Consider the following 20,288-nt stretch of genomic DNA (forward strand, 5'->3'; position numbering starts at 1 on the left):
GGAGGGTGGGTGACTGCAGGGAAGCACCAGTTAAGGCCGTCTGATTGATTAGGTCTAGAAGCTAGACTGGGAGGAGGAGGGGAACCTCAGGGTGCAAAGGGAAGCAATTAGGAATCATTTTACCATTCACCTGGAAGTGAAAAAAAAATCCAAAACCCCCAACTCCAAATAAATAACCATCACACAATACTAAATAATGCTTCTTATGGCAGTCAGTCCAGTGGAGACAGGAAAAGGACCCCAACGCCCTGGCAAGGAGGGCAGCTGCTTTGGCTGATGGCAGTAGCACTGCCTGGCTCGGGGGCAAGCCGTGGCTCACAGAGAAAGCTGATCTGGGGTTCCTCTCTAATGGGGATGGTGAAAGGAAATAGGAGAGCGCTTGGGCTGAGCCTTCGAGGCATGGACCTGACCTCTGGAGAATGGTGTGAAAGAGGTCTCCTCTCAGCTCTTAGCCCAGCTTCTGGCTTGCAATGGTCAAAGATCAATCTGTGTTCCTTGCAGGCTCTCTAGCATGGACACAGCCATCCAGCAGAGGAAAGGGAACATAGAATCATAGAATCAACAAATCGTTTAGGTTGGAAAAGACCCTTAAGATGATCGAGTCCAACTGTTAACCTAACACTGCCAAGTCCCCCACTAAACCATGTCCCTAAGTGCCACATCTACATGTCTTTTAAATACCTCCAGGGATGATGAGTCAACCACTTCCCTGGGTAGCCTGTTCCAATGCTTGACAACCCTTTCGGTGAAGAAATTTTTCCTAATATCCCATCTAAACCTCCCCTGGCGCAACTTGAGGCCATTTCCTCTTGTCCTATCACTTGGTACTTGGGAAAACAGACCGACACCCACTTCGCTACAACCTCCTTTCAGGTAGTTGTAAAGAGGGATAAGGTCTCCCCTGAGCCTCCTTTTCTCCAGGCTAAACAACCCCAGTTCCCTCAGCTGCTCCTCATAAGACTTGTTCTCTAGACCCTTCACCAGCTTCGTTGCCCTTCTTTGGACACGCTCCAGCACCTCAATGTCTTTCTTGTAGTGAGGGGCCCAAAACTGAACACAGTATTTGAGGTGCGGCCTCACCAGTGCCACGTACAGGGGAACAATCACTTCCCTCGTCCTGCTGGCCACACTATTTCTGATACAAGCCAGGATGCTATTGGCCTTCTTGGCCACCTGGGCACACTGCTGGCTCATATTCAGCCGGCTATCGACCAACATCCCCAGGTCCTTTTCTGCCAGGCAGCTTTCCAGCCACTTTTCCCCAAGCCTGTAGTGTTGCATGGGGTTGTTGTGACCCAAGTGCAGGACCTGGCACTTAGCCTTGTTGAATCTCATACAATTGGCCTCAGCCCATTGATCCAGCCTGTCCATATCCCTCTGTAGAGCCTTCCTACCCTCAAGTAGATCAACACTCCCGCCCAACTTGGTGCCATCTGCAAACTTACTGAGGATGCACTCAATTCCCTCATCCATACCATTGATAAAGATATTAAACAGAACTGGCCCCAATACTGAGCCCTGGGGAACACCACTTGTGACTGGCCGCCAACTGGATTTAACTCCATTCACCACAACTCTTTGGGCCCGGCCATGCAGCCAGTTTTTTACCCAGCGAAGAGTATGGTCATCCAAGCCATGACCAGCCAGTTTCTCCAGGAGAATGCTGTGGGAAATGGTGTCAAAGGCTTTACTAAAGTCTAGGTAGACAACATCCACAGCCTTTCCCTCATCCACTAAGCAGGTCATCTTGTCATAGAAGGAGATCAGGTTAGTCAAGCAGGACCTGCCTTTCATAAACCCATGCTAACTGGGCCTGATCATCTGGTTGTCCTGCACGTGCCATGTGATGGCACTCAAGATGATCTGCTCCATAACCTTCCCCAACACTGAGGCCAGACTGACAGGCCTGTAGTTCTCTGAATCCTCCCTACTCGCATGCATTAAGCCCTTGCCTTCTGCACAGGCAGTACCTGTGCTCAGGACTAGGGCATTGGTGCCTAAACTGTGAGAGTAGAGCCTGCTAGGGTGACCTAGCTCTGCTCCAGGATTATGGCATCCTGCCCATGCTAGGACTACTTCCCAAGCACTAGCATAGCAGCAGGGACTTGCACCCCAGAGATCCCTTGTGCTGCTAATTACGTTGCATTTGTGGGCCAGGAAGACCCTGGAGGCAGAAGAGCTCTTTACATGGCAAGACACTGGTTTGGCTCCAAACTGCCCAAGTGAAGCCAGGAGATCTCAGCTCAGTTCCTGCTACCTCACTCGCCCACCACACACTGTGACAAAGGTCTTTGCACAACTGAGGCCCAGAACCACATGAAAGCAAACTAGCGTGGAGATGGGGTGACTGTGCGCCCCACGTACCGTCACTGACAAGCCAGCATGGAAGAGCAAGCAGAGCAGCTGCTTGAGACCCCTGACGAGCTGGTTGCACAGCTTGCAACAGGGCATGAATTTACCCTTCAAAAACACCACCAACACAACCGTCCATTCTGCAGAGATAAAAGAGTGTCTTGGCTACCGCAAACCCCAGCAGATGTGGGCCTGTAGACACGCATTCTCACCAGACCTATGCGATTTGAGAACCACTAGCACATGGCCCAGCACACACTGGCTTGTTGGTTTTCGTAGCTGGCTTACTTATTGATCAACGTCTTTAGGGAGCGTGTGAGTGTGCTCATGACAGTGGCAACCGTGGCTGACTGGCGGGCGAGCTGCTCCACCGTCTGCTGGTGGCTCAGCATTCTGGCCGTGGACTCCTCTGCAGCCTTCAGGAGGAAGGTATAGTTTCTCACCACTTCCTCCACCTTTGTCAGCAGCTCTTGGCGCTGGGACTCTGAGCGCACGACGTACACCAGCCTCACAAACGTCTCGATGAGGCTGCTTAGCACCTGGAAGCTGCTCGTGATGGCGGAGAGCATGTGAGTAGGACTCTTGTCGACAGCTGCCACACGGCGGCAGGATGCCCGAAACTCCTTGAACTTGAGGGTGAGCTCTTGCTTGTACTCAGCCAGCTGGGAGATGTAGGGTTTGCAGTCCCGGACGTCAGGGCTCACCACACACTGCCTCAGGATAGTCAGGAGCTCATTGGTGTCCAGCTGCACTTGCAGAAACCCATTGGGAAAGCTGTAGGCATGGCCTCGAAGGGTGTTGATCTTTGCCAAGCTCCCCTCAAAACTGGAGGTCCTTAAATCTATTTCCTGGGTCTGACTGTCATTGGGACTGCTGCAGGCTGTTGCATCTAGGACCTGAAGAGTCCTGCTCATGACTGGGACCATCTGATTGTCCAGCTTCATTCCTGGGAGTATCTGCATGGGGATGGAATAGGACAGCTCATCCTTCTCGCTCCCATCATCTGCAACATCGCATTTCCTGTAGTAGAAGCAGTACCGGATGGAGCAGCACTTCTCATCCTCCATGTCTTCATCCTGCAGCTCAGCAGGACTTGGATACATCTCCTCCTGGACAGAGAACACTGCTGAACCTTTCTGGTTCTTTTTCTCCTGTGCTATCTGGACATAGGAGGGGTCAGCCACTCGAGAGGCTTCCTGGATTTTGCTCTTCAGAACAGGACAAAGGATGCTGGGTTCAGGCTCTTTCTGGGGGCCTTTCTGCTTGGTTGTATAGATGTTCTGGTAGATGTCAGAGGACAGGGATGTCCTATCAGTCTTATCTATTTCACTGACACTGTAGCGACGCAAGAGCCTCCTGTAGTGTGGAGCACCCATGCACTCCCCTGGGGAAGTGCACGTTGTCAAACAGGACACACTGTTCTCTGGATCTGACCGGTAGTCTCTGGACTCTAAACTTGTGGATCGTATCCGCTTGCCTTTGGAAGGGCTGCTCATGCTTGTCAACTTAATGGCTTCTGCCTGCTTTTGGTCGTTGGTAACTTTATCCCTCCCTCGCCGCTCCAGTTCTGGCATCACCAACTGGTTAGGGGGTGGCCTCACCCCCCTGCAAATCCGCTTGCAGTCACAGCTGCGCCTTTGCTCCCTGGACATCCCTGGCACTTTTTGCACAGGACTGCTCCTTAGCTGGCAACTGCAGCGCCCAGGGGCAGGAGGGTGCAGATACTCCTGTGGTGGGAGGTCACCTTTGCTCTTTGGCTTGAGCAGCTCTTCAAGGAATTCCAGCTCATACTGCTTCACCTTCTGCAGCTGGGCCTGCCGCTCATCCGTCTCCTTCTTCAGCCTGGTTGGAAATGTTGCAGAGAACAAGTTCCTCAACCTGAAGGGAGCTTTTGGAGCTTTGGGTTTAGCTGGAACATCAGCATCTTGTTGGGTCACCTCTAGGACTTTTTCTACTTTTTTGGAAGGCACAGTGCTGATCTGCAGGCTCTCGGATCTGGGCACCAGCTGGATTGGCCCTTTGGGTTCCTCACTGGTGCTCCTGAAAGTGCTACCACATGATGGAGAGTGCAGATTACTACTCCCAGCTTTTAAGCTTTTGGTTGAACTTTCCTGTTGCATTTTTTGTCCTTGGTTTGAAGGAGCTGTGTGTTTCTGAAGGACGAGGCTCGTGGCTTCCCCACCTGCCTTCTGACCTGGCTCTCCGCTTGCAGCTTTTCCTGGAGCATCTCTACTCACTTTTTGCTGGTAGCTTTTAGAGGCGAAAGTCTTACCAGGCATCATTTCCTCACCTGCTGAGGCGAGGTGGAAAGCTTCAGCCTTACTGCCTTGAGCTTCTTTAGGACTTGGAGAAACTTCACAGTGCTGCTGTGGAGAGAGTTGCTGCTGCTGCTGACAGTTGCATAATGCCTCTGCAGTTTGTGGACCTCCTTTAAGTTTCAAAGGTTTGCTGCTGGCTGATGCACAGCTGCTGGTACCATTCATGTTCTTGTCTTCTTTTGAGGCTGCTACCACTTGGGGAGCTGAGCCTTTTGCATTTGCCACTTGCTGCAGAGCAGCTGAAATGATGGCTGGAGTTACACCACTTTTTTGATCCAGGAGGAGCTTGGAGCTCAGCTGGACCTCTTTGGGCACCTTGTCTTGTAGATTCTGTGCCTGCTCCCTGCTTGGGGCTGCTGTGGCATGCAGAGATACCTCAAAGGCAGCTTTTGTGTGGCCTGCACCTTTGCATTCAGAGCCTGGCACTGGAGTCCCCCTGTTCTGCTCATTAAGCTGGGGGGTCAGCACTGGCTGGACAGCCAAGGTGTAGCTCCGCTCAGCATGCTGCTGCTCCTGTTTGCTCTTGCAATTGGTTAGGTTAGGGCTTTGGTGAGAGAAAGCTGGCTTCAATGAAGGGCTCGGCTCCTGGCGGCTGAGCGGGTAGGGTGAGGTGAGAACAGCCTGGGCAGCACAGCTCTGGATTCGGAAAGGCAAGTCCTTTCTGGCCAGGAGGTTTTCTTTGTTGATGTGTTGAGCGAGGAAGTAGGCTGCGTTCTGATGCTGCTTCATAGCAGAGACCATCTCCGAGACATCAGTTAGCTCTGAAGAGTTGGTTTCATGGCCAGAATCCAAGGATGACTCAGGAGTGATGGCAGCCAGGACAATAAGACCTGAGGAGGGACACAAAGAAAACCCCACGACAACACTCACACCACACTGCTACGCGGAGGAGAGGGGAACTCCATGTGGCAGGAGGGTCCCAGGAATGCAGGATACAGCATCCCATCGGAGAAACTTTAGTGACTTCCCGCAGCTAAGTGTTAATGCTTTTAAGAGAGATCACTTGTCAGCACTGAGCTGGCTTGCTAGCTCAATTCAGCAAGAGCTCTTGGCCCAGGAAAAGGTCCTGGGAAGCTTTCCAATGTTAGTGATAGCAGAGCTACAGGGATTCATCTGGAGCAAGAAGGAAAATTGGGCAACAGCTACTCTGCCATAGTGAGTAGGGCAACCAAGGTGGGGAGAGGGACAAAGGACTGTGCTGCCACCAGGCTAGTCCCAGAGACACCCATCTAACAGGTTTGCCCTGTGAAGGGCTCACACACTGCAAAACCTGGGTGGGAACCTGTGAAGATGGAGGGCCAAAGGTACCAGCTGAGTGGGGTCACAGCAGGGAGGAACTCATGCTCACAGTACTGGTTTGTTAGTGCCTCACCCCAGCATCGTGGCACGTGGACCATGGCAGACAGGGGATAACCAAGAGACTCCTTCAGCCACTGTCAGGGAGAAGAGTCCCACCTCAGCTTCTTAGAAATCTTCTGAGCAGCAGCTTGGCTGCTCCTGCTAGAGCCTGTTGCCACAACATAGTTTTTACTAGAAGCTGCTCCACAATCACATATAGGATGGGAGAAGGAGACTAAAGGGAAGGATGTACCATGGGAAAGAAAGGCGATAGGGAAAAAAGAAAATCACAGCCACTGAAGTACCTGCTGTCTGCTGTGGTGGGGGATGCGGACAATCCTCTGAAGCAGCCAGAGCTTCCAGCGCCTGCAGGGTGGACACCAGGGCATCGTCCAGCTCTTGGGCATGGTCTCGGACCGTCCGCGGTTGCACGTTGTCTATCAGTGTGACAGGGATCTCGTCATAGAGGATGCCACAAAGGTGCCGGCCCTGCTCCTGGCTCTGGGCAGCCGCCCGGCGCTTGGGGTCATCCTCATCCGAGCTGTTGTCTCGGAAGCCGGGAGGTGGGGCGGCGATGGCAGGGAGCAGGGACGTTGTCTCATCTTCTTCCTCATCGCTCCCAGGAGGGGGAAGTGACATCAAGTCCACCATATTGTCCCGGGCGCTGCCAGGCTTGCCCCCCTTGCATGAGGCCAGCCGGCTCTTGATTTTGGCTTGGCAGGACTCGCAGTAGAAGTGTGAGGCGTTACTCCGCAGGTGAGTGTCTATGGTGTGCGCCCTGGCCCTGCTCACGTGCCTGTCTTGGCCAAGGCCATCCGGGTCACACTCGTTAGCTGCCCCATTGTAGCCTTGGCCAGAGCTTTTGGAAGTGGGGTCGGATTTGGTCCTGGGACGAGTTTCCTCAAAAAAAATCAGGTTTTCATTGATATCCATCCTGCTCTCTCTTTCCTTCCTCTGCTCTCGCATGTGCAGGTAGCAAAAGCTGATGAGCTCCGAGTCCGAAGCCCTGGCAGCTGGAGCCCCGGCTGCTCCAGTGCTGGCGGTAGAGCCACCCACAAACCCGCTCTCTTTCTTTCCCATGTGTCCTGCCACGGCAGGATGGAGGAGGTTGTGTGCGTTGATGTAATCTAAACCAAAACCACAACAGGCACATTAGCAGCAGCACCCAGGAGAAGGGAAAACAGCATGGGGAAGTTCCTGCTCACCCTGGAGAAGCATCCACGTGCTCTCTGCCCTCCAGCCCTCAGTGTGCCGGACTGCAGTGGGACATGTGTGTTCCCTGCGGCACAGCCAGGCCACCTGGCTGGTGTTTTGAAAAACCATCTTCTGCAACCCGCTGGGCCTATCTGCCAGTAATGAGTGCAGGAAGAAATGTCCTGCACATGCAGATCATAAAATCATAGAGTCATACACTGGTTTGGGTTGGAAGGCATCTAGTCCAACCCTCCTGCAATGAGCAGGGACATCTTCCAGATCAGGTTTGTCCGAGCCCTGTCCAACCTGACCTTGAATGTTTCCAGGGATGGGGCATCTGCAACCTCTCTGGGCAACCTGTTCCAGTGTTTCACCACCCTCATTGTAAAAAATTTCTTCCTTAGATCTAGTCTGAATCTACCTTCTTTTAGTTTAAAACCATTACCCCTTGTCCTATCACTACAGACCCTATTAAAAAGTCTGTCCCCATCTTTCTTATAAGCCCCCTTTAAGTATTGAAAGGCTGCAATAAGGTCTCCCTGGAGCCTTCTCTTCTCCAGGCTGAACAACCCCAACTGTCTCAGCCTGTCCTCCTAGGAGAGGTGTTCCAGCCCTCTGATCATCTTCGTGGCCCTCCTCTGGACCCACTCCAACAGGTCCATGTCTTTCCTGTACTGAGGATTCCAGAGCTGGACGCAGTACTCCAGGTGGGGTCTCACCAGAGCAGAGCAGAGGGGCAGAATCACCTCCCTCGACCTGCTGCCCACGCGTCTTTTGATGCAGCCCAGGATACGGTTAGCTTTCTGGGCTGCGAGCACACATTGCCAGCTCATGTCCAGCTTTTCATCCACCAGTACCCTCAAGTCCCTCTCCACAGGGCTGCTCTCAATCCCTTCATCCCCCAGCCTGTACTGATACCAGGGGTTGCCCTGACCCAGGTGCAGGACCTTGCACTTGGCCTTGTTGAACCTCATGAGGTTCACATGGACTCACTTCTCGAGCTTGTCCAGGTCCCTCTGAATGGCATCCAGTCCTTCAGGAGTGTCAACCACATCACTCAGCTGGGTGTTGTCTGCAAATTTGCTGAGGGTGCACTTGATCCCACTGTCTATGTCACTGATGAAGATATTAAACAATACTGGTCCCAATACAGACCCCTGAGGGACACTACTCTTCACTGATCTCCATCTGGACATTGAGCCGTTGACCACTACTCTCTGTATGCAGCCATCCAGCCACTTATCCACCGAATAGTCCATCCATCAAATCCCTATCTCTCCAATTTAGAGAGAAGGATGTTGTGGGGGACCATGTCAAAGGCCTTACAGAAGTCCAGATAGATGACATCAGTAGCTCGTCCCTTGTTCACTGATGTAGTCACTCTATCATAGAAAGCCACTAGGCTGGTCAGGCAAGACTTGCCCTTGGTGAAGCCATGCTGGCTGTCTTAAATCAGCTCCCTGTCTTCCACATGCCTTAGCATAGCTTCTAGGAGGATCTGTTCCATGATCTTCGCAGGCACAGAGGTGAGGCTGACAGGTCGGTAGTTCCCAGGGTCCTCCTTTCTACTCTTTTTAAAAATGGGTGCAATGTTTCCCTGTTTCCAATCACAGGGTACTTCACCTGGCTGCCACGACTTTTCAAATATCATGGAGAGTGGCTTGGCAACTACATCAGCCACTTCCCTCAGGACTCTCGGATGCATCTCATCAGGTCCCATAGACTTATGTATGTTCAGGTTCCTCAGGTGGTCATGAACCTGATCTTCTCTTACAGTGGGAGGGACTTTGCTCCCCCAGCCCCTGTCTTGTGGTCCATCCACTCGAGAGGTGTGGGAAGAGAGGCTGCCAGTGAAGACTGAGGCAAAAAAGTTGAGTACCTCAGCCTTCTCCTCGTCCATTGTTACCAGTTTGCCAGTCGTGTTCATCAGGTGGGGTACACTTTCTTTGACCTTCCTTTTCTAGCTGACATACCTGTAGAAGCCCTTCTTATTATTCTTTGGTTCCCTTGCCAAGTTCAGCTCCAGCCGTGCCTTGGCCTTCCTGACCCCATCCCTACACAACTGGGCAGCATCCCTATACTCCTCCCAGGATACCTGTCCCTGCTTCCACTGCCTGTGTGTTTCCTTCTTGCCCTTTAGTTTGATCAGCAGGTCTCGACTCAGCCATGCTGGTCTCTTGCCTTCCTTTCCTGATTTCTTACACCTCGGGATCAAGAGCTCTTGCGCTCTATGGAAAGCGTCCTTAAAGATCTGCCAGCTCTGTTCTGCTCCCTTGTCCCTGAGGGCAGTTTCCCAGGGACTGTTGACTGTTGACTAACTCCTCGAACAGATCATGGGCTGGAAGGGATTTCAAGTGATCAGCTTGTCTGTACCCCACCTCTGAGGCAGGAAAACCATAACTAAAGCAACCTTCATAAACGTGTATGTGATGGAGGGGAGCACATTCCCATGGGCGGCTTTGTATGCGCCACACTTGCCTTGGCCTCCCCACCTGAGTGCATGGGTCTCTCTAGAGGAAAGGGTTAAGCCCTGAGGGATACCATGCAAGAGCAGGAGGAGACTGCTGACACTGAAGACAAGGGACCTTCTGGCTCTGAGACATCAACCCCTCCCTGCAATAAGGAGAGACGGGAAGACCTACAGGAGGCAGAAAGGAGGGGGATGTACAGAGATTTACATGGTGGATGTGGAAGATGGTCAGCTCAAAAAAAGCCTGCGTGGTATCGAAGAAGCTGACATGCCTTTTTTTCCTAAATCAATAAAATCTGGATTCCAATTAACAAAATGTTGTTGAAAGTGTTTCAGTGAGGCCCTTATGTGTGGCTGGGGTATAGCGATGATGGAGACCAGAAGAGCCTAGAGGGTGGCTGGACAGGATTTAGAAGCAGTTGAGCTCCAGCCAGCAAAAACCCTGTGACACACTGATGGAGCAGGCCACCTCCTCATGGGGTTTGCTCCATTGTCTCCAAATTGATTACGTGCTACAGAGCTTAATCATATAAATTTTATAAAGTTAAATATTATGACATTTATGATAAGAAAGTATTGACCCTAAAGCTGTTTTTGCAAGGAATTAGATCAATGACAGCATGGACCAGCAGCACAACTGATCAGTGCCCTTTTACAAACAGCCTTTAGACATCAGAAATATTGTCCTGTTCCTCCCTCTCTATCTCCCCACCCATCTCTCTTCTAGACTAACCACAGCAAATTCCTTTAACCTTTACCGACAAGTCTGTTTCCTAAATCTTTCAGCTTTCTTACCGCTCTGGGCTGGACTCCATCCACGTTGGCTACCTGGGAAAATGTCTTGTTTCTGTGCTGCGTGACAGCAGCAAAGAGAGGAAGCAAGATCCCAGTAGCTTGCTGGGAGGCAGAGCTGGGCAGAACCAGAGGAGGGCTGGCCAGCACAGCAGGCACTGAGACACAGGGATGTGGGTGCTGCATCACCGAGCCACCAGCCATATTCAGAGGGCAGTGGGAGCAGCCTGGCTGCACGCACGAACAAGGACCTTCAGCCTCAGTCTGCCAGTTCACACGTTATACGGCAAGAAGGAATTGTTGTCACCATTTTTGCATAACGTTGGCCAGACCAAGCAGTTTTCCTCAGGAGACTGCTAAACGTGGTGCAATATTGCCTTTCGGGGAGACATCCAATGTAGCTTGGCTGACTTTAAGTGACAGACACCCCCCCAGTCCCTTGTCCCTCGCTGCTTACGATCCATGCATTGTTTTTGTCTGGCTGACAGCTATCGGATCAGGCTAGCTCTGAAAGAGCCCTCTGCTCCTGCTGTTAAGCACTTCCCTGCGACAGCCTCCCCTTGCTCCCTTGTGTGAGGCAAGCAGCTGAAATATTGCTTGAACTTCTGGCCAGTGGTCCAGCCCTCAGGAGGGGCATCTGTCTGCATTACAGGTTGAATTGTGCAGCTGTGCTGAGAACGGCTGCCAGGGGGATGCATGCTCCATCTTACCAAGTATAAATTAAATCAAATAAATCCTAATTAAATTCATTAGCTCAACAAATTGGACAATTTGTCTCCCCAAACACACATTTGTATTATACTGTTCATCACCTGCAATGCTAAAATCCTAATCAAAACAATCTCTCTCTCATTTATGGACATACCGGTACTCAGAAATGACAGCTGTGTGAGTGAACACAAGGCTGCTGCAGCTGGGGATGTGCATTCAGCGCTGGGCTGCAGTGGGGTGGCATGGACCGAAGCAGAGTCTTTCCCAAAGCCAGACACCTCTGATGGGTCATGCTAGCAGCCTGCCCTGCTTGGACAGTCCTGCTGGCTGCCCATGCTGAGCCAGGGCCTGTTGCTGAATGGGGCCAAAACCCTAAAATCCATAATCCAGCTGCTGGATGCTCTGGTGGAGAAGGTCCTGACGAAGAGCTGAGAGAGCAACCAAGGGCATGAAGCTGCTTGGCTGACGATGGTTGCTGGTGGGAGCGGGGAGAGGAAGGGGCAGGGAGGCGAATCGCCTGTGCAGCTCCAGCACGGCACAACCATTCCTGCGGGGGCAAGGATCTGGCATATGGCTCCGCAGGGAGATGCGGAGAGATGGATCTAACTGACAGCAGCCAGACAGAGCGTGCATTTCTAAAAATGTCTGCAGTTCAGCAGGAGGTTTTAATGGGCCTCAGGGAAGATGGATGTGCTCCTCTTCTAGGCAAAAAGCACAGGCCAGGACTTGATTCTACATTTAAGATTCTGGCACAGCCTGCCTGCAGCCTGCAAAGTCAAAGCCTGGGCTAACTTGATTCATCCCAGTGGGGCTTTCTTATCGTTCCTGCAGAGATGTGCTAATGATCAGCAGCCCCTGCTCCCTGTGATCTGCCTAGCTCCTGACAGCTCAGCCTGAAGCCGTAGCAAGACCAGAACTGTGAGCAGACTTTGTCTTCTCAATACACACTAAATTCACTCCTTCTGAAGGATGCCTGAGCAGCTGGGCTGAGCGTACTGGGTCTGCAGGGAAACTGTTCCATTCCACTGGTCAGAGAGGTTTTCATTGCACCCCTGGGGATAGATCAGACCATCCAGAGAGGGCCTAGCTCTTTGATATGAAGACCATGGATCCATCACTCCATCGCTGTCCTACCCACCCCATGACTTCCCTCACACTCAGTCCAGCCCCCTGCAGAGTGACATTGGTTTCTTGAGACTGTTAAGAAAAGGGCAAGATCTACTACCCCTTTTGGCCTAGGTTTGGACCATGCCCACAAAGGAAAATCTCCCTGAGGAAAAATCTTGGCTAATATCACTGTTGTTAGAGTGTGGAAAAGCACCGCTCGCACCTGCTGAGACATCCCCTGAGTGACCAGTAACTGTGGGTGCTGCCAGCCTCCCTCTGAGCCCTTGGGGATGTTCTGGGATGCTCTCCACTTCGTACTGCACTCCTCTGACTCCCCACAGCCATGTGCCCCATGTGTCCCTGTAGCCCATCTCAGGGTGACATGACCCAGAGAAGGACCACTCTGATGATAGCCACTTAAGTTGGAAACACTCTCCAATCATAGCAAAATGTGACTAAATGTGTTTCTGTAGGGCACCCAGAGCAGAAAGCACAGTGACAGCTGTCAATAAGAAGTGCAGGTGAAGAAACAAAAGGAAACCATGCGCGTATACTTACACCAACATCACATGCCAGGTCTTTCCCTGGATTCACTGAGGTTGCTGCAGATGCTTTCCTGTTGCCTCTTGTGTGTCCTCCCACATGTGCTAAGTCTGTGTCCAGGTGCCTTCCTCAGACCTCAGAGGCACTGAGTCCTTTCCCAAGGACCCTGCTAGCTCTCAGCACTCCTCCCACCTCCCCCAGCTAGTCCCCTCTTGAGAAGGCAGTTTTGACACTCTGCCAGCTAAACTGAAGACTTGTCACAGCTCTCTGGAGCTGCAGTGTTCACTCGGGAGGTCTACGGGGCAACCTTCAGCTGGGTTGGTTAGTTTGCCCATCTCCAGCCACTGATCCTGTATTTTATATTTCCCTATACAAAACACATTTGATGTGAACACCTGCATGGAACAACAGCATGTAGCTCATGGTTGGCTCTTGTTTGAAATCACTCTTGAGAATCATCCATCATTTTGAGGGTGACTCACACCTGCAATCCATCCTTAAGGAACAGAGCATTGCTGCCTGGTGGGACGGAACCTGAGTTTAGCTGTTCTGGTCTCCTGCTGTGCCTAGACCAGTCCTCTACTCCCTGCATCAGGCTGGCCACCTGAAAAGCTGGGACACCAAAGTTTCCTTCCTGATTTAGGAAGTCAGCAGAGCAGCCATGCTTGCAGAGCTGCCCGTGCAGCCCAGATCCCAACTGATGAAGGCAGCAGTGTCCAAAGGCAGCAGGAGTGCAGTCCCTGGCCGAGTGCATAAACTCACACTGGTCTCTGGAGCCTGGATGCCAGCCAAGGAGCATGTGCTGCATCCCTGCGGCAATGCACAGGCTGTTGTGTGAGGACCCAGCATTTCGCTGGCAGCATTACAGGTCTTTTCAAATGGCACCTCCTGGATCTGCTCTAGGAGCTGCCAGAACAACACTTGCAGTGAGTGTTTAGGGCCCAAGCTGACACCACAAGTCAGAGCTTATCCAAAATGAGGACTTGTCTCTCTGCTCCTTGTTTTCTGGTTAAAAGGGGGTCTGCTGGTTCTGCAGGGGGAATGGAAGCAGAGGGGAGATGCTAGAGAAACCCTTCTCCTTTCTAATGCTGCAGAGCCCTGGGCGGAGGGAGGAAGATGAGGGGAAGGCTGGGGAAGGGGCTCGCACAGAAAGCAGAGGCTGAAACGTACCTGCCTTGATAATCTGGGGCGGGGGCGGCTGGCTGGGGGCCCTGGAGAATATCATCTTCTTGGAGTCCACCAGGAGACGGCAGTAGCCTGCGATCAGGCAGGCAAAGTTCGTGGCTTCAGGCCACTCCATCAGCAACACCAGCGGCTGGAAGGCAAGAGAGGCAAAGCGCATGAGGGCCACGCGTCTCAGCTGACACGGGACCAGTGCCGAGGCCCTGCACTGGTGTAACTGGTGAGCTGGCTGGCACTTTCAGCACCCACACAGGAAAAAAACAGCCAGGTGCACGTCCTTGCTCCAGATCACGCAACAAATTGCTGTGCTCAAGAAAGCGCCTCGCTGCAGCTGTAATTCCCCCTTGCTGACTCCCCTAAGGATGACAAAAGAGGTGGAGCCCCACAAAGCACAGGCTGTGCATGGTAGGGCCCCCATGCAACTGGCTCCTGATCATTTGTCTGCATGTCAATGCTCTAAGCCTACCTGCAAGCACCAGTTTAACCATCAGGCCCTGGGGAGCTCAGGGAGTTTGTGGAGTCTCCAGCTGCCAGAACCCCTGTTTCATTGCAGGCACCATGTCGCCCTCCCATAAACTAAGACATCTGCTTCCAGCAAGATGCAGAAGGGGCAAAAACCCATTACAGGCTCCCCCAGCCACCACACTGAGCCTGTGGATCTTATTTAAATCTAACCCTTCGGAAAATTAAATTTGTGCTTAGGAACAGATGGTGTCTTCTCTTTTAGGAGAGCATCTATTCGCACACTAAAAAAGGTCTTTGCTTTAAAGACAAGAAAAAAATCAGACACGATCTGTGTGCCACATATAACCTTACTGCACAATCTAGTGGCAGACACCACAACTCCCCGACTCCAAGCTTGTCCCAAGGAGAAGGTTAGCTAGCCTGGGGAAGCTGTCAGGGTGGGATCCACTCTTACCTGCCCGGTGAGGTCCCATGCACTGCTGGGACCTGGCTGGGCAGAGCAGCCTGTGCCAGCACAGCTCGGTCCAGCAGTCCATGCTTGGTCTGAGCCCCCAGCACAGCTCAAGGCGGACCCGTGAAATGGAAAAAAAACTGACAATGCCTTCAATAAAGTTATTGCATGGCAGCTCTAGCTCTCATCTACCCCTTGCACAAAGCACCCCTACCGAAAAGACCTTTGTACCCATGTACAGGTCTTATTGGAGGCAACTGGGGGATGTTTAGCTACTGCTGTGGCTCAGGCTGCCCATCCTGCCATGCTTGGTCTCTTGCATGCTGACAGCCCTCCAGGACTCAGAAGAACTCGTTTACCAGATCCAGGGCAAACCAAGCCTGTTTAAACGACTTAAGCCTACATAGTGTGAAAACCATTAAAGCTATTTTGGTTTTCTTGTTTTATAACCACAGGAGGATCCTGGTACCCACTGGCCAGTTCTGTGCTCTGCTCAACACTTGGTTTTTTAAACCACCAAGCCAACTCTGGCAAAGGAAGACCCGACCTTACAACACATCACGCCCTGGACCATGCAACGCAATAAACCTGGCTGTGAAGCCATCAGCCCTGAGCAGAGCTGCATGTGATCCCCAAGCCACACCAGCCCCTGGCAGGGGCTGATTCCTCCTAGGGCCAGGGTAAAGAAGTTTCCTCCTTGGCTGCTGTGCAGGAAGATAAAGGAAAAGAAATAACTTGACTTGGAAGAGAAATAACCCAACAAGTAAACGTGCTCTGCTGAGAGGCTCTGCCCCTGCCTGCTTGACGAGGCTCTTTTTGCATCATGGAAAATAAACCTGAGATGACACAGATCAAAGGGAAAGTATCATCAAGATAGAGAGAAAGGAGAGAAGAGATTCTCCACATAGCTCGAAGGAGGCAGGCATGCAGCGGTGAGAGGGGGGTGACACCTCTTAGCCCAGCTCCAGTCTTGACATAAGTGATGAAAGGAAACCATGTGTTCCAATTCTGCCATATGAAGCGTCCTTGAAACAAGTGCCTTCTACATAGGGCTAAGCCTTCTTGGGTTTTTCAAGCCATCTGTTGAATAGACATTTGCGCATTTTCCCCCTCTGTTATGCAGCAGCAAGGGTTTCAGTGCTAGTGACAAGAAAGGAAGCAAACACCAAGGGGAGGGAGGCAATGGCTGATGAGTATCCACTACTGGGAGATTAAATGAAGAGGCCAAGGCAGGTTAAGGTTCCCTTTCAAAAGGAAAACTAGGGGCGTAGTTTCCACCACGTGCAAGTCACACACCAGAGATTCACAGCTAGCTCTTGGGAACACCAAGGCTGAGTGGCACAGAGTCATGGACCTTCGTTGCCTCCCTGTCAGCACTTGCTGTTCAGCCCATGGTGCAGTCCTGGTACCCCAGCTGGGTATCAGTACCTCTGAGACCCAGCCCTATTTCCATCTTTGCTCAGATACCTCTGCTTCAGGATGCTCCCACCCATCCAGAGATGGGACTGTAGGTTCTTGCTGGCAAGAAGCAGCCCCTGGATCAGTCCTCCTGACGAGAGACAGGACTGAGACGCAACCACCCCAACTGGTGTTTCTTGCCTACAAATAAAACACACGCAACGCACCAAGATGCCACGAGCTCCCTGCCAGGTCTCTGAGCAAGCCCAGCCTCCAGACTGGCTTCCAGCAATCGGTGCGTGGCATGCTGGGGTTAATTGTAGCACTCTGCTCTGAAAAAGAGGAATCTTAATACTGATTAGCATTACACCTTAGGGAGGGGTCTTAGAAATGATTATTCTTACATCCTGGCAAACAAGCGGCGTAAGAGTTCTTCTCTAATTGTCAAGCGTTCACATATTGTTATTAGGGTTAAATCACTTCAGAGGCAGCTTGAAGCCATCCACCCGCGCTGCCGGCAGCACTCCAGCGAGCTCCCCATGGCCTGCGAGCCTCCGCTGCAGGGCCTCTGTGTCCTGTTGATGGATTATTGGCTGTTTAAAAAGATATCAAATGTGAGCAAAGCTGCTGCAGCTGGGCTGTGCGTCTCCCCTGGCCTTGGTGGCTTCTCTGCTGCTCACTAACAGAGGTCTGGCTGTAACCCTTTCCCATGTGGGGTTACAAGACTGAATCTCTCTCTTCCACCCACCTAGGTAATTTTGCTGAGACTGCAGCAACTCAGCTGCCTTCAAGACTTCCACCCTGCTGCCACATCTCCCTGAAAGTGGCCAACAGATCTGAAAGGGATTTGTGGGGTCAAGAGGCAAAGAGGCAACACGATCACAGCAACCTTGTTTCCTTGGGAAATCAGGCTACAAAGAGGAGGTGTCAGGGATGGCAGTTAATGGAGATGTTATTTTTAGACATCGGCAATCTTGGTCACCCTGTTCCATGCAGGGAAGGCAAATGACATCTCGTGGAGACAGCCAGGCACAGGCGAGCTAAGCAAACATTGACTTTCTGAACAGTTGCATGAAAAATTTCGAACTAATGTTGCTACGGGTTTTAGATGGTAACTTCAGGGCAGCTGTGCAGGGAGCCGCTCTATAACAACAAGGCAGGACTGTAGTCTGTGCTTTAGGCTTCCTTGTGATACCCGTGTCTTGCAGTGAACAGGATTGACCTCCTTTCCTTTGGAAACATCCTGCAAGGAGCAGTAAGGACTCATGCCTGTGGTCAGTATTGGCCTGGTCCCCAAGGGGCTGGGGGCTCATCCCTGCCTCCCCCTGCAATTTTTTTAACTTGCTGCTCAATCTCAACCAGACCTGACAAAAAGGCAGCAACCTGAAAGAATGTGAATCTTCATAAGTTTTCTAAACCCGGTGGTACGGAAGAACAGAGAGACTTCTATGAGCAGCTGGAAGGCAGGGAAGGATGCAGCAGGAGCAAAAATGGTGTTGTTCCTCTAAGACCTGCTCCCTGCCCCGTCAGCACCGATTTTTTTGGAAGTGGCCACAAAATACAGTACCTCTTTCCCAGCTGTTAATCAGGAGATGGTGTTAATCACTGATGGCGAACAAGTTATTAACTAGGATAACCATCCGGTTATTCTCCCGCTACACACCGATGGCGTGTCTCATGCCCACCAGCCCATCCTCTTCCTCCTCCTCACCGGCACATTCTTGCTGTGACAGTGGCAGGGGCTCATACCTTGGTGGCCCTGAGGGCTCTGCTTCCCTGGGATGCCAGAGCAGAAATGTCTGTCTGATTTTTGTCAGGGCAGCAGCATTTAGGATGAAAGCTGGTTTTACACAGAAGCAAACTTACTGGGATAATCCTACTGCTCTAAAAATGCCAAACATCAGATTCCCAGCGGGATGCACAGGTAAAGGTTCATCTCTGACCTGTAATATGCCAACATGAAAAGAAGCAAATTTTAGAGAGAATGCTCTTTCTACATCTAAAGGCATAATACCAGCCTGAAATTATTGATGTTTTGATCTCTCTGGTTTTCTAGATTTTCTAGTCCTAATGAGAAAAGGACATTTTTTCACATAAAGTTTCCTGCTTGGCAACCAGTCTCTCTGGAAAGTAAAACAAAATACATTTATACTGGATAGAAGAGATGAGTTTTCCATTAGCTTATTAAGGATATAGTACTTTTTCTATTATGCCCTGCCTTTAAATCAAACCTCGATGTCCGTCTGGAGGATATTCTCTTGTTCAGACAAAGGTTTCATAGAAGAACATCTGGAGGAAATTTTACGGCCAGGGTTATGCTAGAGGATCTTAACAGTCCTCATATTTAAATTAATTTATGACCCGATCTATGCATGCTATAACCCTTAAGCTTATGTGCATTTCCTTTTAATCTCCCCTCTTTATCATGTACTTTGGGTCTTACCCTGCACTTTGGGTCTTACCCTGCTTCCTTTAATGCAGTGCAGTAGAAAGGTGGGAGATGAATTTACATGATTTATGTTCCCTGGTTTACTTGAGGTGCACTGCCAAGTTTATATTTAATAATATAGGCATCCGGGCCTAATGAGACAGCAGTCAATTTTTCACTTGTACATTCACCTTTCCTTCCCTCCCGTTAAGCATTATTAACTCAGCTCTATCAATACCAGGCTGCTTGTGATTAGGACCATTATTTCCTATTTGTTGATCAATAAACCTCCTGCCTTTGTTAGCAGCAGACCTTCAGGTTTCTGCAGCAGCATCTCCTTCCTTAGGGTCTGAGCAGCCGCCACCTCCGCGGGGTGAACGCCCCCCTTGTTCCCTGCATGGTCCCACAAAACATCACAGTGGATGGAGAGGTACCTGTATAGACTGTAAACTTGTAGATGTCTCCTCCTCTCCACTTCAGTGGTGCTGCTGTGTCCCAGGGAAGATGCAGGTCCAGCCTACACCTTCCCATCATGCTGCAGCTGCCACCCTGGATGGCTTTCATCTCCCCCCCGGCTACTCAAAGGGCTCACGTTCTTCCCTGTGGGATTTCTAATAACCAGAGCTTGCCAGTGCTTTTGGCATCCTCCACGTTTCCTATTTGTTGAAGCAAATTCTCAGGACTCCCAAGGTTGCAGCACCATCAGGCTGTGCTCACGCTCACAGCACTGGATGCCTGAGGTCTGCTTGTTTGGCTTTTTTTTTTCTTTTTTTTTTTAAATAAACAAATAAAATTTGGCTTTGCAGGCTTGGAAACTCATTCTCTCCACATGTTGTCTGACTCTTGTGTTTCTGGCTGGCTCCCGTGTTTCTGGCTGGCTCCAGTCCTGGGTGCCCGTGGGCAGTGCTATGGGTGGCGCCGGGGCTGGCACCACACACTGGTACGTGCTTTCATTTACATCCCGCTAGAAAGGCTCTGCGAGGGGGGAAACTGCATCCGCCCCTCCCACCTCAGGTACTGACCCAAAGGAAATCGGAAAACTCAATCCCTCCCCCTCTCCCATGAGATAACAGTGTTTCAGAATGGCTTGATGCAAATAAAGATCAATTCAGGTTAGGGAACCAGAGCCTTTAGGTCCATCATCAGTCCAAAGCCTCGCTCTTTGTGCAGGAGAAATCTGATGGGCTTCAGTCACTGCTTGCACGAGTGGGAGTAATGCTCGCCTCACCTGCCCTCATCAGTTTGATGGGGCTCCCCACCATTTTCAGACTACAATTTGGCAAACAGACATATGGCACCGGCCTTGGGACCCACAGTGCGTCCCTGCCACCCTCAGCTGGAGGAAGCACCACTGGGCTCGAGGCCGGCTGCGGCCTCGCCGGCACCCGCTGCTGCCGGCTCCAGTGGGGAAGGCTCGGAGGCAGAGGGGTCACCATCCCATCGCCAGTGATAGGGAGGGGCGGCCGGCAGGCAGGGCTTGGCTCCTTCCAGAAGGAGAGGAGAAGGCTGCACCTCAGCCATGCATGGCGGCTTTTTATT

The 20,288-nt window shown here is 51.4% G+C and overlaps 1 protein-coding gene across 1 annotated transcript in view; it reads right to left on the bottom strand.

Moving 5' to 3' along the window:
- Positions 1-2,636: 2,636 nt before the first annotated feature.
- Positions 2,637-20,288, bottom strand: part of FRMPD3 (FERM and PDZ domain containing 3) — a 28,016-nt gene continuing 10,364 nt past the window's right edge. Inside the window, exons 8-10 of the mRNA XM_050901876.1 lie at positions 13,996-14,140; positions 6,314-7,135; positions 2,637-5,500 (exon numbers count right to left, since the gene is read on the bottom strand). Of these exons, the coding sequence (XP_050757833.1) occupies positions 2,637-5,500; positions 6,314-7,135; positions 13,996-14,140 (3,831 nt within the window). The remainder of the gene's footprint in view (positions 5,501-6,313; positions 7,136-13,995; positions 14,141-20,288) is intronic.

Source organism: Gymnogyps californianus, chromosome 9 (assembly GCF_018139145.2).
Source record: "Gymnogyps californianus isolate 813 chromosome 9, ASM1813914v2, whole genome shotgun sequence".
In the NCBI taxonomy this organism is placed as follows: Eukaryota; Metazoa; Chordata; class Aves; order Accipitriformes; family Cathartidae; genus Gymnogyps; species Gymnogyps californianus.